This window comes from Physella acuta, unplaced genomic scaffold (genome assembly GCF_028476545.2).
Source record: "Physella acuta isolate Inbredline_101_S28 unplaced genomic scaffold, ASM2847654v3 ptg000658l, whole genome shotgun sequence".
Lineage (NCBI taxonomy): Eukaryota > Metazoa > Mollusca > Gastropoda > Physidae > Physella > Physella acuta.
Window position 1 is genome coordinate 998,379 of NW_026732177.1, and position 16,701 is coordinate 1,015,079.

A 16,701-nucleotide genomic window follows, 5' to 3' on the forward strand; every position below is an offset into this window, starting at 1 on the left:
TTTATAGTTATTTAAATAGTAGTCTATAATTTATTTTCTACTTTTTAGTGCATTAGTACATAAAAGCTTGTTATTAAAACGTTTTTTTATGAATTTTTTTTCAGTACTTTACATGTTTTATTTACAATAGTGTTACATGACTAAAAACCATTGCGCGTCTATTGAACGTGATGGTGCAGCTATTCAACCTGATGGCGCAGCTATGGAACGTGATGACGCATGTGGTGTGGTTGGATAGACATGCCTATTGATTCGGTCCAAATTTTAATTAATTCATAAAAAATTAATTAGGCATCGAATTAAGTCAAATTTAGTTTCAGATTGCATTGTCTTCATGTCTTGACCCACGTGCCAAATTTGAATCGTATCGGTCAAGTAAAATTGTCCGAATTTTCACTCCAGCGTTTCGATCTAGACTGTCGACAGACTGTCGACAGAGGAAGTGAGTTAAATAAAAGCTTGTAAAAAAAGAATAGTATTAAGCCAATATATTACATAATAGAGAAATTATTGATCTGTTTTGATGTTTACAATTAAATGTTTAGACATATACATTTCTATATTAAGAGAGTGATTAAGAGAGTGATCGCTTTTCTTAATGAATATTCCAGGAATCATTACGTCATTTTTTTACAACAATTACAAAACAGATTGTGTTGCGTTCATTGTTTTTGGTTGTATGGTGTGTATATTTAGTTGTTTTTTTTTTTAGAGTGATAAATTGTTTTGCTTTGTCGGCCTACATTGTGTCTTTTCTTATTTCTTCAGAGTACTACTTTCAATTTATTTTACGTCATCACGTTCATTAGGTGCGCAATGGTTTTAGTCGTGAAACTCTTTTTTTTTTTAATTTAAAGTACTGAAAAAAAGCATGATTTGATAAAGTGCAATACGGTAGGTAAAACACGGATATTTTAAATATTGCCTTTTATTTATTTTATACACTGAACGTACTGTTTACTAATTATTAATCTAACTTTCCGTTTGCGGACAAGCTGAGAATTTTATAGTCATTCACTGAATCAGGCGCGTCCGCCGGCGCTTGGATAGGGTGCGATTTGGCGCTACGGGCTAAACTGTGAGCACTATGCGTTTATGTTTGCATTCAAGTTGTATTTATGTTATGAGTGTTATGTTTGTTTTTTCGTTTGTGTTTTGGTGCGTTTGTGTTTGCATTGTGTTGGTGTTTTTATTTGTGTTTTTAATCTTTTATTGTTTTTTTCTTTTATGTTTGTGTGTTGCATCTGTGTTTTCGTTTGTGTTTGAATTGTGTTTGTGTTTTCTTTTGTGGTTGTGTTTTGTTTGTGTTTTCTTTTGTAATTGTGTTGTGTTTAGTTTTGTTCTGGTCCCAATTTGGTACATTTAAACTAGATTTACCGTGGCGGAGCACAGGTATGCAGCTAGCATATGTATAATTATATATATCTATAATATAAGCGGGCAAGTAGTGTGTCAGTCCTTCCTTCCGTCATCGCTATAGCTTTTGGAATCATAAAAGTAAACATTCGCACCATGCTGTGCTTTTCAGTGCACCGCAGTGTCTTATTATATGTATTAGAGTAGGGTTTGTTTATATAGCGACATAGAGCTATTTTATAATTGCCACGGTTTTTACTCTTTCGCATAACGTCAAGAAAATATTAAATACACGCAAACTGCTAAAACGTATTAAAAAGATTAATGTCAAATATCATTATCGTTTAGGCTCCCAGAAAAAGTGCATACATTTTAATAACATAATAACAGCAGGGTAGAAAAATCAAATTAATTTAACTCTTTTCTAATTTTGACAAAGGAGGTAATTTAAAAATACATTAAACTCACGCTAATAAAAAATGTGAATGCAAATATACGTTCGTCATAGAAGGAATTAGTGTTGCAATAATATAATTAGCAAAATGTGAATGCAAATTATTCGGATGTGTAAGAGGAAATTATAGTTAGAAAATTATAATTAGCATGGATTGATAAAAGGCAATCTTTTATTTATTTTATTCACTGAATGTAGGCCCTACCGTTTATTACTTATAATTTTTAATCAACTATTCAGCACTATTATAGACGCGTCATCACGTTCATAGGTTTTATTAGTGCGCAATGGTTTTAGTTATGAAACTCTATTGTAAATTTTTAAAATTTAAAGTACTGGAAAAAAATGCGAGAATGGATAAATTGAAATATTGTAGGTAAAACACGGATATTTTAAATACTGCCTATTATTTATGCTGATTTCTAATTATTATTCTATCTTTCGGGTTTTATAGGAGAGGCGTAGCGAGGGGGGCATATGTCCCCGGGTGCCGACCTTAGGAGCGCCAAAGTGGGTTGGAAAAAATTTGCGAGGGGGGGGGGGGTGGTGGAAATCGAAAGTTTTAGGGCGGGGGGGGGGGAGGAAGGGGTGCAAATCGAAAGTTTGAGGGGGGTGCAAATCACCGGAAAGGGCGCGATTTGGCGCTACGGGCTAGACTGTGAGCAATATGCCTGTATGATTGCATTTAAATTGTGTTTATGTTATGAGTGTTGTGTTTGTTTTTTCGTTTTTTTTTTGTTTGTTTTTTTTGCGTTCGTTTGTGTTGTGTTTAGTTTTGTTCTGTTCTGTTCCCAAGTTGGTACATTTAAAAAAGATTTACCGTGGCGGAGCACGGGATGCAGCTAGTATATATATATATATATATATATATATATATATATATATATATATATATATATATATATATATATATATATATAAAGCAAAGTGGTCAGGTGCCCGATAGGCGCGTCAAATTTGGCACGATGGTGCCTTGGGGCGATAGAACACGAGGGCAGGTGACGGTTTGCCGAAAAGTCTACGGAGAGAGGGTTAAAACTGACCTCGACTGAACGGCGCATCATATGGGCTCTATTACGAAAAATAATTTCCGACGACGACCCCCCTTGAAATTTTGTGAGGTGGTAGGAAAACGCCTTGGGGTGTCACAAAAAACTCGCCATGTCCGGGAAAATTCGGGAAATGGGTAAAAACTAACCAGTCGTATTTTCCTATATAATCTTTGTATTTTATGGGAAAAACAGAGGGTGATTACAAAACGGATTTTAGGGCACTTACCGTCTTTACATCTGGCTAATTTTTTGCATGCTCTTAGGTAAATGGCATGACCTTTAGGGAAAACTGTCGGTTTACTCAGAGCCCTCGACGAGGGCCAAAACATGACCGCGAGTGAAAATCTCCTTATTTGAGCTATATAACGAAAAAAAAATCTTGCCAGACGACCCCCCTTGAAATTTTGTGAGGCGGCAGGAGAACACATAGGGATGTCACAAAAAACGTGGCATATCTGGGAAAACTTCGTAAAGGGGTAAAAACTGACCAGTTGTATTTCCTTATATGATCTTTGTATTTTATGGGGAAAACGGAATTTTCAACACAATTTTTAGGTTATATAACCTCTGTACATCATGCTAATGTTTTGCATACACTTCTATAGATGACTAGGCCGTATGGAGAAACTGTTGGTCAGACTCAGCGCCCTCGACCAGGGCTAAAAGATGACCGCGAGTGAAATTCTCCTTATATGTGATATATATAAATAAATTGACGAACGATCCCCTTAATATTATTTGAGGTCGTAGACCGACCCAGGAGGGTAACAAAAAAACTTTATTCCCGTCGGAAAAAGCCATTGTAGTCGTTAAATATGTTTATATATCGTATTTTCTTATATAAGCATGGTAACTGTTTGTTTTTTAAAAAAAAGTAAACAAAGACACACGACAATCGGTCCATTTTCAAGGGAGGTAACCTTTTTAAATAATAATTTTTCAAATAATTGTATACTATTTTAAACAGAAACAGAAAACGACAAAGTATAGCATGCGTTTTAGAAAAAAATAAGTTGTTAATTAAGTTACGTATCATAATTAAATAAAAATTAATTTTAAAAGTCAATGTAATATAAATTATGAGATATACAGTTCATGGAACCTCTATAGTTCTAATTCCATTTTAGTTATAAATTGCTTACTTTCAAATATTCTCTGTGATGCGGATGTTAAACAACATACAAGATCTTCTCTAAAATTAGCATTACTGTTTAAATTTAAGCACTCCACGCCTCATCCATCACCAAATAATTAGTACTCAAATTATCAAATGTTTTTGAAAACCTAAGCGAAGCTAGGCAGTATGCCTAGTATATATATATATATATATATATATATATATATATATATATATATATATATATATATATATATATATATATATATATATATAAAATAACACCACACCTGTGTGACCTCACCTTAAAGTAACACCACACCCGTGTAGAAATATAAGGGCTGTGACCAGTTGGGCAGCATAAATCCTACACAAAAAAATGTTGAGCTTTCACAGACTAGCATAATAACACAGTCTATTCTTTTATAAACAACTTAGTATATAAATAGAGATAAATAGATGTACTGTACGACTGTAATTCATGTGCTTTATGGACGGGGTTGTCGGAAGACCTAAGCTAAACTCTAAATATGGGATTGTCAGCTGACTTGTTCAACTCTAAAGATGGGGTCAGTGACCTGTTAACTCTAAAGATGGGGTCAGTGACCTGTTAACTCTAAAGATGGGGTCAGTGACCTGTTAACTCTAAAGATAGGGTCAGTGACCTGTTAACTCTAAAGATAGGGTCAGTGACCTGTTAACTCTAAAGATGGGGTCAGTGACCTGTTAACTCTAAAGATAGGGTCAGTGACCTGTTAACTCTAAAGATAGGGTCAGTGACCTGTTAACTCTAAAGATAGGGTCAGTGACCTGTTAACTCTAAAGATGGGGTCAGTGACCTGTTGACTCTAAAGATGGGGTCAGTGACCTGTTAAACTCTAAAGATGGGATTGTCAGCAGTAGCGTAGCGAGGAGGGGGGGGCGGGGGGTACATATTTCCCCGGGCGCCGACCCTTAGGGGGCGCCAAAATCGAAAAGTTTGTCCCCGGGCGCCAGGAAGGGTCGCTACGCCTCTGATTGTCAGTGACCTGTTAACTCTAAAGATGGGGTCAGTGACCTGTTAACTCTAAAGATGGGGTCAGTGACCTGTTGACTCTAAAGATGGGGTCAGTGACCTGTTGACTCTAAAGATGGGATTGTCTCACCTGAGCTCCTCATCGATCAAGTGGAATTTGTTTTTGATCAGGTTGTGGAGCGTCGTCAGACCAAAGCTCTCCATCACCAGGTAGTGGCCGCTCTGAGGACATGTGGTTGCTATGGTAAATCTTGGTTTGTTTACAGTGGACATTTTTAAAACATAAGTTTCAAACATGGGGCCCTTTTAGGGTACGGTTTAAACACATTAAAGTTTGTTTTTCTGTCGATAATATCTTTAAAATGTAAATGTAATCCTACCATCATAGTCCAGTCTTACCACCCCCCCCCCCCTCTCCATTCATTCAGCTGAATCCTACCAAAGTTTTGAAGCACTCTTGAACGTTGACAACAAACGGACACTCTCGGGCCAGTTCCAGGATCTTTGCCTCCTGACAGATGAGGGCAATGGGCAACATATCTACACTTAGTACACTGACGACATTGGCAACATATCAAAACTTAGTACACTGACGACATGGGCAACATATCAACACTTAGTACACAGACGACATTTCAACACTTAGTACACAGACGACATTTCAACACTTAGTACACAGACGACATTTCAACACTTAGTACACAGACGACATTTCAACACATAGCAAATATCCAGACGTTTGTCGGGGTTGGGGACTGAAGTAAAAGACAGTCTGGGGTTGGGGACTGAAGTAAAAGACAGTCTGGGGTTGGGGACTGAAGTAAAAGACAGTCTGGGGTTGGGGACTGAAGTAAAAGACAGTCTGGGGTTGGGGACTGAAGTAAAAGACAGTCTGGGGTTGGGGACTGAAGTAAAAGACAGTCTGGGGTTGGGGACTGAAGTAAAAGACAGTCAGGGGTTGGGGACTGAAGTAAAAGACAGTCTGGGGTTGGGGACTGAAGTAAAAGACAGTCTGGGGTTGGGGACTGAAGTAAAAGACAGTCTGGGGTTGGGGACTGAAGTAAAAGACAGTCAGGGGTTGGGGACTGAAGTAAAAGACAGTCTGGGGTTGGGGACTGAAGTAAAAGACAGTCTGGGGTTGGGGACTGAAGTAAAAGACAGTCTGGGGTTGGGGACTGAAGTAAAAGACAGTCAGGGGTTGGGGACTGAAGTAAAAGACAGTCTGGGGTTGGGGACTGAATTAAAGACAGTCAGGGGTTGAGGACTGAAGTAAAAGACAGTCAGGGGTTGGAGACTGAAGTAAAAGACAGTCTGGGGTTGGGGACTGAAGTAAAAGACAGTCTGGGGTTGGGGACTGAAGTAAAAGACAGTCTGGGGTTGGGGACTGAAGTAAAAGACAGTCTGGGGTTGGGGACTGATGAAAAAGACAGTCTGGGGTGAGTCATTCTTATTCCTTCGGTGGATGTCAAGACACACAACCGACTCGTATAATTCACGATCGGATACGTGTACATAACACCACTGTCACCTTATGTGTACATAACACCACTGTCACCTTATGTTTACATAACACCACTGTCACCATAGTGTACATAACACCACTGTCATCATACATGTACACAACACCACTGTCACCATACATGTACATAACACCACTGTCACCATACATGCACATAACACCACTGTCATCATACATGTACACAACACCACTGTCATCATACATGTACATAACACCACTGTCATCATACATGTACATAACACCACTGTCATCATACATGTACACAACACCACTGTCACCATACATGTACACAACACCACTGTCACCTTATGTGCTAGCTTCTCCTGTTCTACTCCATTACAGTGGTACAACCTGATAGCGCAGAGGTCATCATTCTTTTTATTTTTAGCATAGTAAATCTAGATACATCGTTCGATCAATAAGCATATATATATATATATATATATATATATATATATATATATATATATATATATATATATATATATATATATATATATATTAAGCTTCCAACAATTAATATAGTTTTCTTTAAACATTTTAGCTGGGCAAAGGTCTTCAGTTTGGAATGGAGTGATTACAAAATCATTTTCACTTTATTATTTCTATTTTTTGTGTGTTTCCTTTTTCAGTCAGGTTTCACCTGAATTTGAACATTTTCTTGTGTTACGTGTGAGGTCAAAAGGTTCGTGTTTTTTTGCTTTGTTTTGTTCGAAAAAATTCTAATATTCTTGATTGTTTTTAGACGCACATTCATGTTTTATGTTACATTGAAATATAGCTATCTAAAGACAAAGCAAGTGTAGACAGAAAGACACACACACACACACATATATATCCACACTGAAAAACACATGCACACAGTTCGACAGAAAGAAGGACACACGGACACACAGACAGACAGACAGACACAAAAACTCACATACAAACTGACAGATAGACAAACAGACAGACAAACTGACAGACAGACAAACTGACAGACAGACAAACTGACAGACGGACAAACTCAAAGACTGACAAACTCAAAGACGGACAACCTCTCAGAAAGACGGACAGACAAACGTTTGAAGCCTACCAAAGAGTTTTTGGAGGTTGAGAAGATATCCAACAAAATGTACAGATCGTTAACAGTGTTCAAGTGCATGGACGTCTGCCTTCGTTGTAGTGACAAGTTTCTCGTATTGCGCTGCGGTTCAAGGTTGGGAGGTTAATGGTGACACTTCGGGGGTTAATGGTGACATGTGGGGGCTAATGGTGACATTTGGGGGACTAATGGTGACATGTGGGGGGCTAATGGTGACATGTGGGGGGCTAATGGTGACATGTGGGGGGCTAATGGTGACATGTGGGGGACTAATGGTGACATGTGGGGGGCTAATGGTGACATGTGGGGACTAATGGTGACATGTGGGGGGCTAATGGTGAGATGTGGGGACTAATGGTGAGATGTAGGGGGCTAATGGTGACATGTGGGGGACTAATGGTGACATGTGGGGGGCTAATGGTGAGATGTGGGGACTAATGGTGACATGTGGGGGGCTAATGGTGAGATGTGGGGACTAATGGTGACATGTGGGGGGCTAATGGTGACATGTGGGGGCTAATGGTGACATGTGGGGGACTAATGGTGACATGTGGGGGGCTAATGGTGAGATGTGGGGACTAATGGTGACATGTGGGGGGCTAATGGTGAGATGTGGGGACTAATGGTGACATGTGGGGGGCTAATGGTGACATGTGGGGGCTAATGGTGACATGTGGGGGGCTAATGGTGAGATGTGGGGGGGACTAATGGTGACATGTGGGGGGCTAATGGTGACATGTGGGTGGCTAATGGTGAGATGTGGGGACTAATGGTGACATGTGGGGGGCTAATGGTGACATGTGGGGGCTAATGGTGACATGTGGGGGGCTAATGGTGAGATGTGGGGGGGACTAATGGTGACATGTGGGGGGCTAATGGTGACATGTGGGGGGCTAATGGTGAGATGTGGGGACTAATGGTGACATGTGGGGGGCTAATGGTGACATGTGGGGGCTAATGGTGACATGTGGGGGGCTAATGGTGAGATGTGGGGGGGACTAATGGTGACATGTGGGGGGCTAATGGTGACATGTGGGGGCTAATGGTGACATGTGGGGGCTAATGGTGAGATGTGGGGGCTAATGGTGACATGTCGGTAGAAAGGCTTTTGGTGACATGCAAAAATAACTTATGTTAGGTAGGTTGACAGATGAGCTGGAACGCCAGACTTACAATGTACTCGTTGGTCAGCCAAGGAAAGGTCAAGTTTCTTGGGTTCTTCTTGTCCAGAAAATAGTTTTTCATTGACGCCGTTTTCTGTGTTTTCTGGGGATACATTCATTTACAAATGTAGAAAAAAATGGACACTTTTACAAATGTAGGACAAATGAAAACTTTTACAAATGTAGGACAAATGGAAACTTTTACAAATGTAGAACAAATGAAAACTTTTTATAAATGTAGAACAAATGAAAACTTTTTACAAATATAGAACAAAAGCATTTTCAAAAATAGAAAACATTTACCACTTGACTGTCGGCAGGAACTTTGTGCTGTGCGTGAATCAGTTCCTCTAACTCCAAGATTGAACTGTGAATACAAGTGTCAGAAAAAGCCATTCACGCGCCCTCTCGCTTTCTCGGATATATACATTTATGTAAAGTATATAATTATATATATATAAATTTTGGCGGCGGTTTAAATTACGCCTTGGGTTCCGGGTGGAGAGATGTCTGGGCGGACGTCAGAGGCGTAGCGACCCTTCCCGGCGCCCGGGGCGAACTTTCAATTTGGCGCCCCCCCCCCCCCCGCTTATATATATATTATATATATATATATATATATATATATATATATATATATATATATATATATATATATATATATATATATATATATATATATATATATATATATACATGTGTGTGTGTGTATAATTATGTGTGTGTGATAGTGTGTTTATATATAAGCTTGTGTGTGGGTAAGAGTGTATTTGTGTGTGTAAGCGTGTGAGTAAGCGTGTACGCTACAGTCCGGACAAGGTTTAATAATTACATTATATGATTTTCATTCCTTAAAACTTTACGACAATTTAATTCCCATTAAGATGCGTTTAACTTTTTTTTACGAAAGATTAGTAATGTCAGTAAAAAAAATAAGCCTGATCTGTGTTAGAGGGTAGTTTGTAGCTAACGCTAATATGTTTAGACCAGCCTTTAATGTTCTAGTTTTGGAACGATCTCTGTTGTGATATGGTACATAGTTGGATTCGAAGTTTGTTAGAGTAAGGACACACAAGTGACATACAAGAAGAAGTTATCAGAAATATTTATAGTTCACATTGGAATACGACATGGGTATTTCGTTGATTGGTTGATGGTATGACAAAACAAGCTAGAGAAAACAAACTGGAATCCAACGGATGTTAACAGCTCGTAGTCTTGGATTTCGCAGATTAGCCCTGCCTTCTCGCACACAGAGTTTCTTCCAGGCATCTCTTCGGGGGGGGGGGGGGGGCGAAGCCCCCCGAAAAATTTTACCGCCCCCCCCCGAACGAAATGAAATTTATATATAGAAAATATATACGTTTAACAGTGTCCGCCCCCCCACCCCGAAGAAAGTCTACCGCCCCCCCCCCCCCGAAAATTTCAAGTGCCCCCCCCCCCCCCCCCCCCCCGAAGAAAAAAGTCTGGAAGAAACACTGCTCGCACAACGTCAACAACAAATGCAGAACTAATTGTATTGATTGAAGAAGCAGTAACAATCAATTTAATGATAGCCCATGACGTTCTGATTATAATCAGCAGCAATAAAACGCGTTTTAATACTCTAAGAAAATGTAGAATTCAAATGCATTGTCAAAAAAATTCAATCAGGATCTATAACTAAATGTGGTCTCTTTTACTGTATGGCTTGGAGCTAGATTACAGACAGTGGAGAATGAAATAAGAGCATGGAAAAAAGTGGTGGTTAGTGGCTTAGGGATTCAAGAATCCGTGATATTTAGTTCTCTTTAATATAGTTCAGTGATCCAGGTAAGATGTAATGCAATCAATCAAAAGTATCTGATCTCTCACGTTGAAGTTGAGAGAATCGTAAGAATCTTACAAAGAACTAGTCGCGTCTTTTTTTTAAAACAAAACTGGCTATTGAAATTGTACATTACGCGTTAATACACTTGGTTTCTTTACTAAGTGTTAAGAGAGTTATCTGCTCACCAATCCAGTACAAATACTTGCGATTTTTTTAGCGAAAAAAGCGCCCCCACCCCCACCCACACACTCATCAAAACCATCTTGGACAAAGTTTGTAGAGCGGTTTTTAACGTAACAAACTTTTTTTTTAAAATGTTACACAATTATACAATGCACAGTACAATTCGTTTCTTTCTGAGAGCTAAAGGTTGTTTTCTCAGAATCCTGTGTAATTTTGCTATTTTATTTAGCCTAAAAGCGCCCCCCCCCCCTGCACCATCTTGATAAAAGTCACTAACGTATTTTACAGTTCAACAATCGTACAATACGTTTCAATACAATTGGTTTCTTTTAATAGTGGTAACGTTTATCGACTCAACAATCTAGTGTAAATTCTTCCGTTTTAAGTCTCGAAAAAGCGCCCCCCCCCCCCCATCTAGGTAAAGCTTCAAAGCGGTTTTGCCGGTCACTGTTTCTTAAGAGTATATGTTTTACATTAAGAAATCAAGGTAGAAAACAGTTAAATCAGTTTGTAAAGGCGTGTAGCCATTACATTTCTTAACTTAGACAGTTTATAATTCAAAACTGCAGTATAAAATCAGCTTTAAAAAAATTTTCCCACCCCTTTTGGCGCCCCCAAAGGGTCGGCGCCCGGGGCGGCCGCCCCCCCGCCCCCCCCCCCCCCCTAGCTACGCCTCTGGCGGACGTCCGTGAGAACTTTGGCTCTCAATTTTTTTTTTACCGTAATCTAATTTTCGTGAAAATCGGTATTCGCACCAAAGTGCTACCTGAGGTGACTGATATTGACCTGAGGTGACTGACCTTTAAGATGACTGAGGTGACTGAGATGAACCTGAGGTGACTGACCTTGAGATGGACCTGATGTGACAGACCTTGAGACTGGCCTGAACTGACTGAGATGAACCTGAGGTGACTTACGAGGGCGCCTCTAGCTTGTCCGGCATAAGTTTGCCACATTTGAAGCAGAAACAGTCGATCTGAGCCAGCACGGGGTAGCGCTCGGCCAGGGGCTGGCCATGTTTGATCTTGTTGACCCTCGGGGCCCGCGACATCGTCCAAGGCAGTTCCTGTAAGCCAGTGGAAGGGGGGAGGGGGGGTGGACTTTCAGACAATGGATCATCAGAACTGACCAGACGAATATCAGATGGGGTCACACCCACAGTAGACTTAATGACTGAATCTGGCATTAACGTGAACCCAAACTTTTTTTTACCAATCTTTAATTTACTTTCTCTCTCTCTCTCTCTCTCTCTCTCTCTCTCTCTCTCTCTCTCTCTCTCTCTCTCTGTGTACGTGTGTTTGTGTGTGTATGTTTGTGTATATATCAAATTGTGGTGATGTAATGTGTATGAAAGGTGAATACGTGGAACGGGTCACTGCGTGTGTGTATGTATCATGTAGTGAGACGCGAGGCCGGGTGTGTTGACGTGTATGTCAGTATGTTGTTGTACGGAGTGAACGAGAGTACAAGGGAAGCGACTGGTCGGGTGACAGTGGCTGTGCTGTGAGCGAGAGAAAGGTGGTGTGTAGCGATGAATGCGGAGGACAGTTAAAGGTTGAGTGTGGAAGCAAGGAGGTTGATGTTGGGACTGGAGGCACGGGAGATAGAGAAATAAAGAATACTGTAATAGCCCCAATCGTGTTGTGCTTTCTTTGAGATTCACATGTCCTCACACAAATGTGTAATTCTCTATCAACTTTTCCGGTAACAGGAAGTAATAGTCCACTTCCTGTTACTCAAAACTTGAGTACCTGTAAAGTTAGATGGACAACATTTCAAATCTAAGTATTGTATGCGAAGACTTATGTCAACTATTGAACTATTTTTGTTATAAGCTGAATTGGTAGGCCTATTTCTCGATAGCCTGAGTACTGTTTCAGTTAGGTAGATAAAATTTCATACGTAAGTATAAAATCTTAAAGTGAGAAGACACAGACTTTGAGTGACCGCCGACATTCGGAAGTGATACTGTAGCCTGTTGGAATCTTGTAGAGAAAAAAAATTGTGCACCAAATGAACAGCAAACAACGTGAGTATAATAGTGCGGATCATTAGTACTTTATGTGAGCGGGTGAATGGATGTACTATTTTATTTGGTGCGACTCTGCTGTGAGTAAATGGACAGCGGCCACGGGGCTCCCCTTCCGCCCGAAGCGGTCAGTATATAAACTGACCACTCGGATATTTTCTTTCTTTTTTGACCGCCAGAATGTAGATCAGGTCAGCTTCTGTGGTCGCGCTTTGTGCGTTGGAGTGAGGTTGCTTGGGCAACTTGGCTGGGTGTTTTGTTTGGTGGAAAAAGTTTGTTTGGTATATACTGTTTTGTACGTACTGTTTTCTACGTAATGTCTTTTGTGTGTGCTGAAGCGATGAGGTGAGGGCGAAGGCGTTCCTCTTTCCATCAAGTATAAATCTGTTTTGTTTTGTTTAGTCGTGTTTTGTTCCATTAAGTCTGTTTTGTTTTGTTCCGTTGAGTTCTGTTTTGTAAGGCTCGAGTGTTTTGCTTTGTCTAGATCTAGATTCTATGTTTTTTTATATAAGCTTTGATTCCATATATTATTAAATAAATTTTATTATATTGTTAAAGTTTTTGTTTTATTTTTAACACGTTTTTCTTAACTCAGCTTCGCGTTTGTTTGTGGGTTTGTTGTTAAAATTGACAACGAAAATTAGCCCACTTCTGATTGCTCTAGAGATCTGAAATTCGGCATGCAGGCTATTTTCGCCTAACAATTTCAGATGCAATCATAAAAACTAGCAATTAGAGACCTAAATTAGCTTAATTAAATTACGCCCCAAGGACCCTAAAATTGAGGACATGATTTCTAAAGATACCGACAAGACTGGAGGCCTATTGACACAGTTACTTAGTATAGTGGCTAGTACTTCGCGTTGTGGCCGCGACAACCCAGGTTCGAATCCTGGTCACGGCGTGTAGGCTGCTGTGGGTCTCGCGCTGCCAAGCTCACATAACAATTTCAGATGCAATCATAAAAAACTAGCAATTAGAGACCTAAATTAGCTTAATTAAATTACGCCCCTTCTCTGTTTAAAGCCTATCGGTCGCTCAAGATTTTTAGTCCGTGTATTTAAAAACACTTAGTCAAGTCATTCTTAATCAAGTCATTAGATAAAGTAGAAAGTAAACTATATAAAAAACTTTTCAAAAACCACGTTTTTCATGTGTAGCAACGGACTAAAAAGGAGAAAATAAAATACTTTTAAAAAACGTTTTAAAAAAACACGTTTTTCTTGTGGACTAAAAAGTAGAAAATAAATTTTTCTTCCGACCCTATGGGATCTACCAATGACTGCTCGTAGCTTCCTCGAGCTGTGCAGGTTCTTGTGATGACTGTTCATACATTTGATGACAAAAAACGTGGGTCGGGCAGATTTATGATTAAAGCGAAAAGCACACAACACACGAATTATGGAAATTTGATGGTGAACGTACCCACGTTTTTTGTCATCAAATGTATGAACAGTCATCACAAGAACCTGCACAGCTCGAGAAAGCACAAAATCTACGAGCAGTCATTGGTAGATCCCCTAGGGTCGGAAGAAAAAATTATTTTCTACTAGAAGGGTAGATTTTAGGTACCCCCCCCCCTAGCAGGGCTTACATTTATACAAAAAACGTAATTAATGTTCAAACAGTTAGTTAATCATCTAATCAACATTGCATGTAACAATAAATTGTCTTCGAGTCCTGACATGCGTGAAAAGTTTAAAATAACTCGGTCCGGTGGTAGTGTTCGAAATTTTGTTCGCAATTTTCCAAATGTAACAGACGCTATTCGAGAAATAAATTCATACACATTTTTAAGAGAAATGAGAAATAGCGTAAAGTACTACTTCAGATCACGGGAAATTACTCAAAATTTGATAAAAACAGAGAATTAGATCTTTTACTTGTAAGTGAAATTTCGTGTATTTATCAGAAACAGCACTCAAGTTATAGGCTTTTCAAACACCGAAAGTAGTATCAATTCCACTTTCGTTTACCGGAAATCGCTAAAAAGCTGATACAGAACTACAAATACAACATATATACGAATTTTCATCAACCAAGCTGTAACGGTACTCAAGTTATCATGTTAACAGCCAGACAGACAGACATACAGGCACACACACCTACTCTTTCTCTCTCTCTCTCTCTCTCTCTCTCTCTCTCTCTCTCTCTCTCTCTCTCTTCTCTCTCTCTCTCTCTCTCTCTTTCTCACACACACATACCCACACGGACTAAATTGGAAAATTAAGTTTTTCCGACTCAGGGAGATGTAAAACATCGAGATTTGTGACAATTTCTATTTCAGTTTTTTGCACGAGAACAATACTTCCTCTACAGACCTACTTCGCATACGAGAAAAAAAAATTAGAAACAATTTGAAATACATTTCTATAGCCAGATCGTACTGAACTTGCCATTTCCCTTGCTGATGTATAAAAATATTCGAGAAAGTTTAGGGGAGATCACTCCAGCTTTTTCTTGTTAGTAATATTAAAAGTGACCATATACACAAAAAACACAAAACCTTCGAGTATATTTTGTTAGTCATGTACCAGGAGACTGGCTTGACTGGGTAAATTTCAAGTGACCCGCAAAAAAAAAATGGTTTCTGTCGCAGGATTAAGTAAAGAGACCAGAAACCAATCCTTGTGAATGATGCACACCCAAACACTGCACTGCCGCGCTGGACCAAAAGCCAAGAATTCGATACTGAAGTCATACAAACCTTTAACCACGAAGCCAAGTCACTCAACCAAGTGTTGTGCTAAGTCATATCATTTGTTTTGCTAAATTTTACCTCACTTATATGAATAAAGTTGAATCAAGAAGAATCAAGAAGAATATTTGGCACATCTAAGTCTCGTAATGGAATTATTGTGCATGCATTTTTTTGCACTGGTGCTCAATGGGGTGCACACCATTCATTTTACCGGCGCTAGATTTTACCGGCGCTAGATTTTACAGGCGCGCAGTTTTTACACGCTTTTATTTAACTCACTTCCTCGTCAGCCGTCAGTCTGTCTAGAATAGTCTAGATTGAAACGACCTAGCGAAATTGCAGGCACTTCTACCTGACAGAAACGGTTCGTAGTTGGAGCGTGGGTCAAGACATGAAGACAATGCATCGTGACATTAAATTTGACTTATTTGTATGCCTAATTATTTTTTATGAATTAATTAAAATTTTGACCAAATTAGTAGGCATTTTTATCCAACTACTCCACACGCGTCATCACGTTAAAAGCGCGTCATCACGTTCAATAGGTGCGCAATGGTTTTTAGTCATGCAACTCTATTGTAAATTTGTTTAAAATAAAGTAAGGAAATTTTTTTTCATAAAAAACGTTTTTTTTTTAAACAAGCTTTTATGTAATAATGCACTAAAAAGTCGCTGTATCATCTATTGGATACCTTTACTATTATTTAGGAAGAGACCCACGCTTTTCTTTATAGTTATTTAAATAGTAGAGTATCACAATATATTTAAAGAAATTCGTTTATTTTCTACTTTTTAGCAAATTATTACATAAAAGCTTGTTATTAAAACGTGGTTATGATTTTTTTTTCAAGCTTTTATTTAACTTGCTTTCTCTGTCGTCATATCGTCATATCGTCATAGATCGAAACGAACGAGCGAAATTTCGAGAACATCTAACTGACAAAATCGATTCAAACTTGGCACGTGTGTCAAGACCTGATGAGAATGCAATCTGGCTTCAAATTTAACTTCATTGAATGTCTATTTTTTTATGAATTAATTCAAATTTCTGAAATTAGTATGGTACTACCTATTCCGCATTATCATATTCATTAGGTGCGCAATAGTTTTTAGTTATGAAACTTTTGCATTAAATTAGAGTACTGGAAAAAAAAAATGCATAAAACGTTTTAAAATCAAGCTTTTATGTAATCATTCACTGAAGAGGAGAAAATAAAT

General features: G+C 38.9%; 1 protein-coding gene across 1 annotated transcript in view; it reads right to left on the reverse strand.

Moving 5' to 3' along the window:
* The window catches only part of LOC131948753 (protein kinase C), a 29,690-nt gene extending 14,048 nt beyond the window's left edge, over positions 1 to 15,642 (reverse strand). The window contains exons 1-9 of the mRNA XM_059310433.1: positions 15,562 to 15,642; positions 11,671 to 11,819; positions 9,064 to 9,127; positions 8,771 to 8,863; positions 7,589 to 7,699; positions 6,819 to 6,911; positions 5,434 to 5,505; positions 5,125 to 5,216; positions 4,284 to 4,346 (exon numbers count right to left, since the gene is read on the reverse strand). Coding sequence (XP_059166416.1) covers positions 4,284 to 4,346; positions 5,125 to 5,216; positions 5,434 to 5,505; positions 6,819 to 6,911; positions 7,589 to 7,699; positions 8,771 to 8,863; positions 9,064 to 9,127; positions 11,671 to 11,804 — 722 coding nt within the window. The 5' untranslated portion in view covers positions 11,805 to 11,819; positions 15,562 to 15,642. The remainder of the gene's footprint in view (positions 1 to 4,283; positions 4,347 to 5,124; positions 5,217 to 5,433; positions 5,506 to 6,818; positions 6,912 to 7,588; positions 7,700 to 8,770; positions 8,864 to 9,063; positions 9,128 to 11,670; positions 11,820 to 15,561) is intronic.
* Positions 15,643 to 16,701: the final 1,059 nt, after the last annotated feature.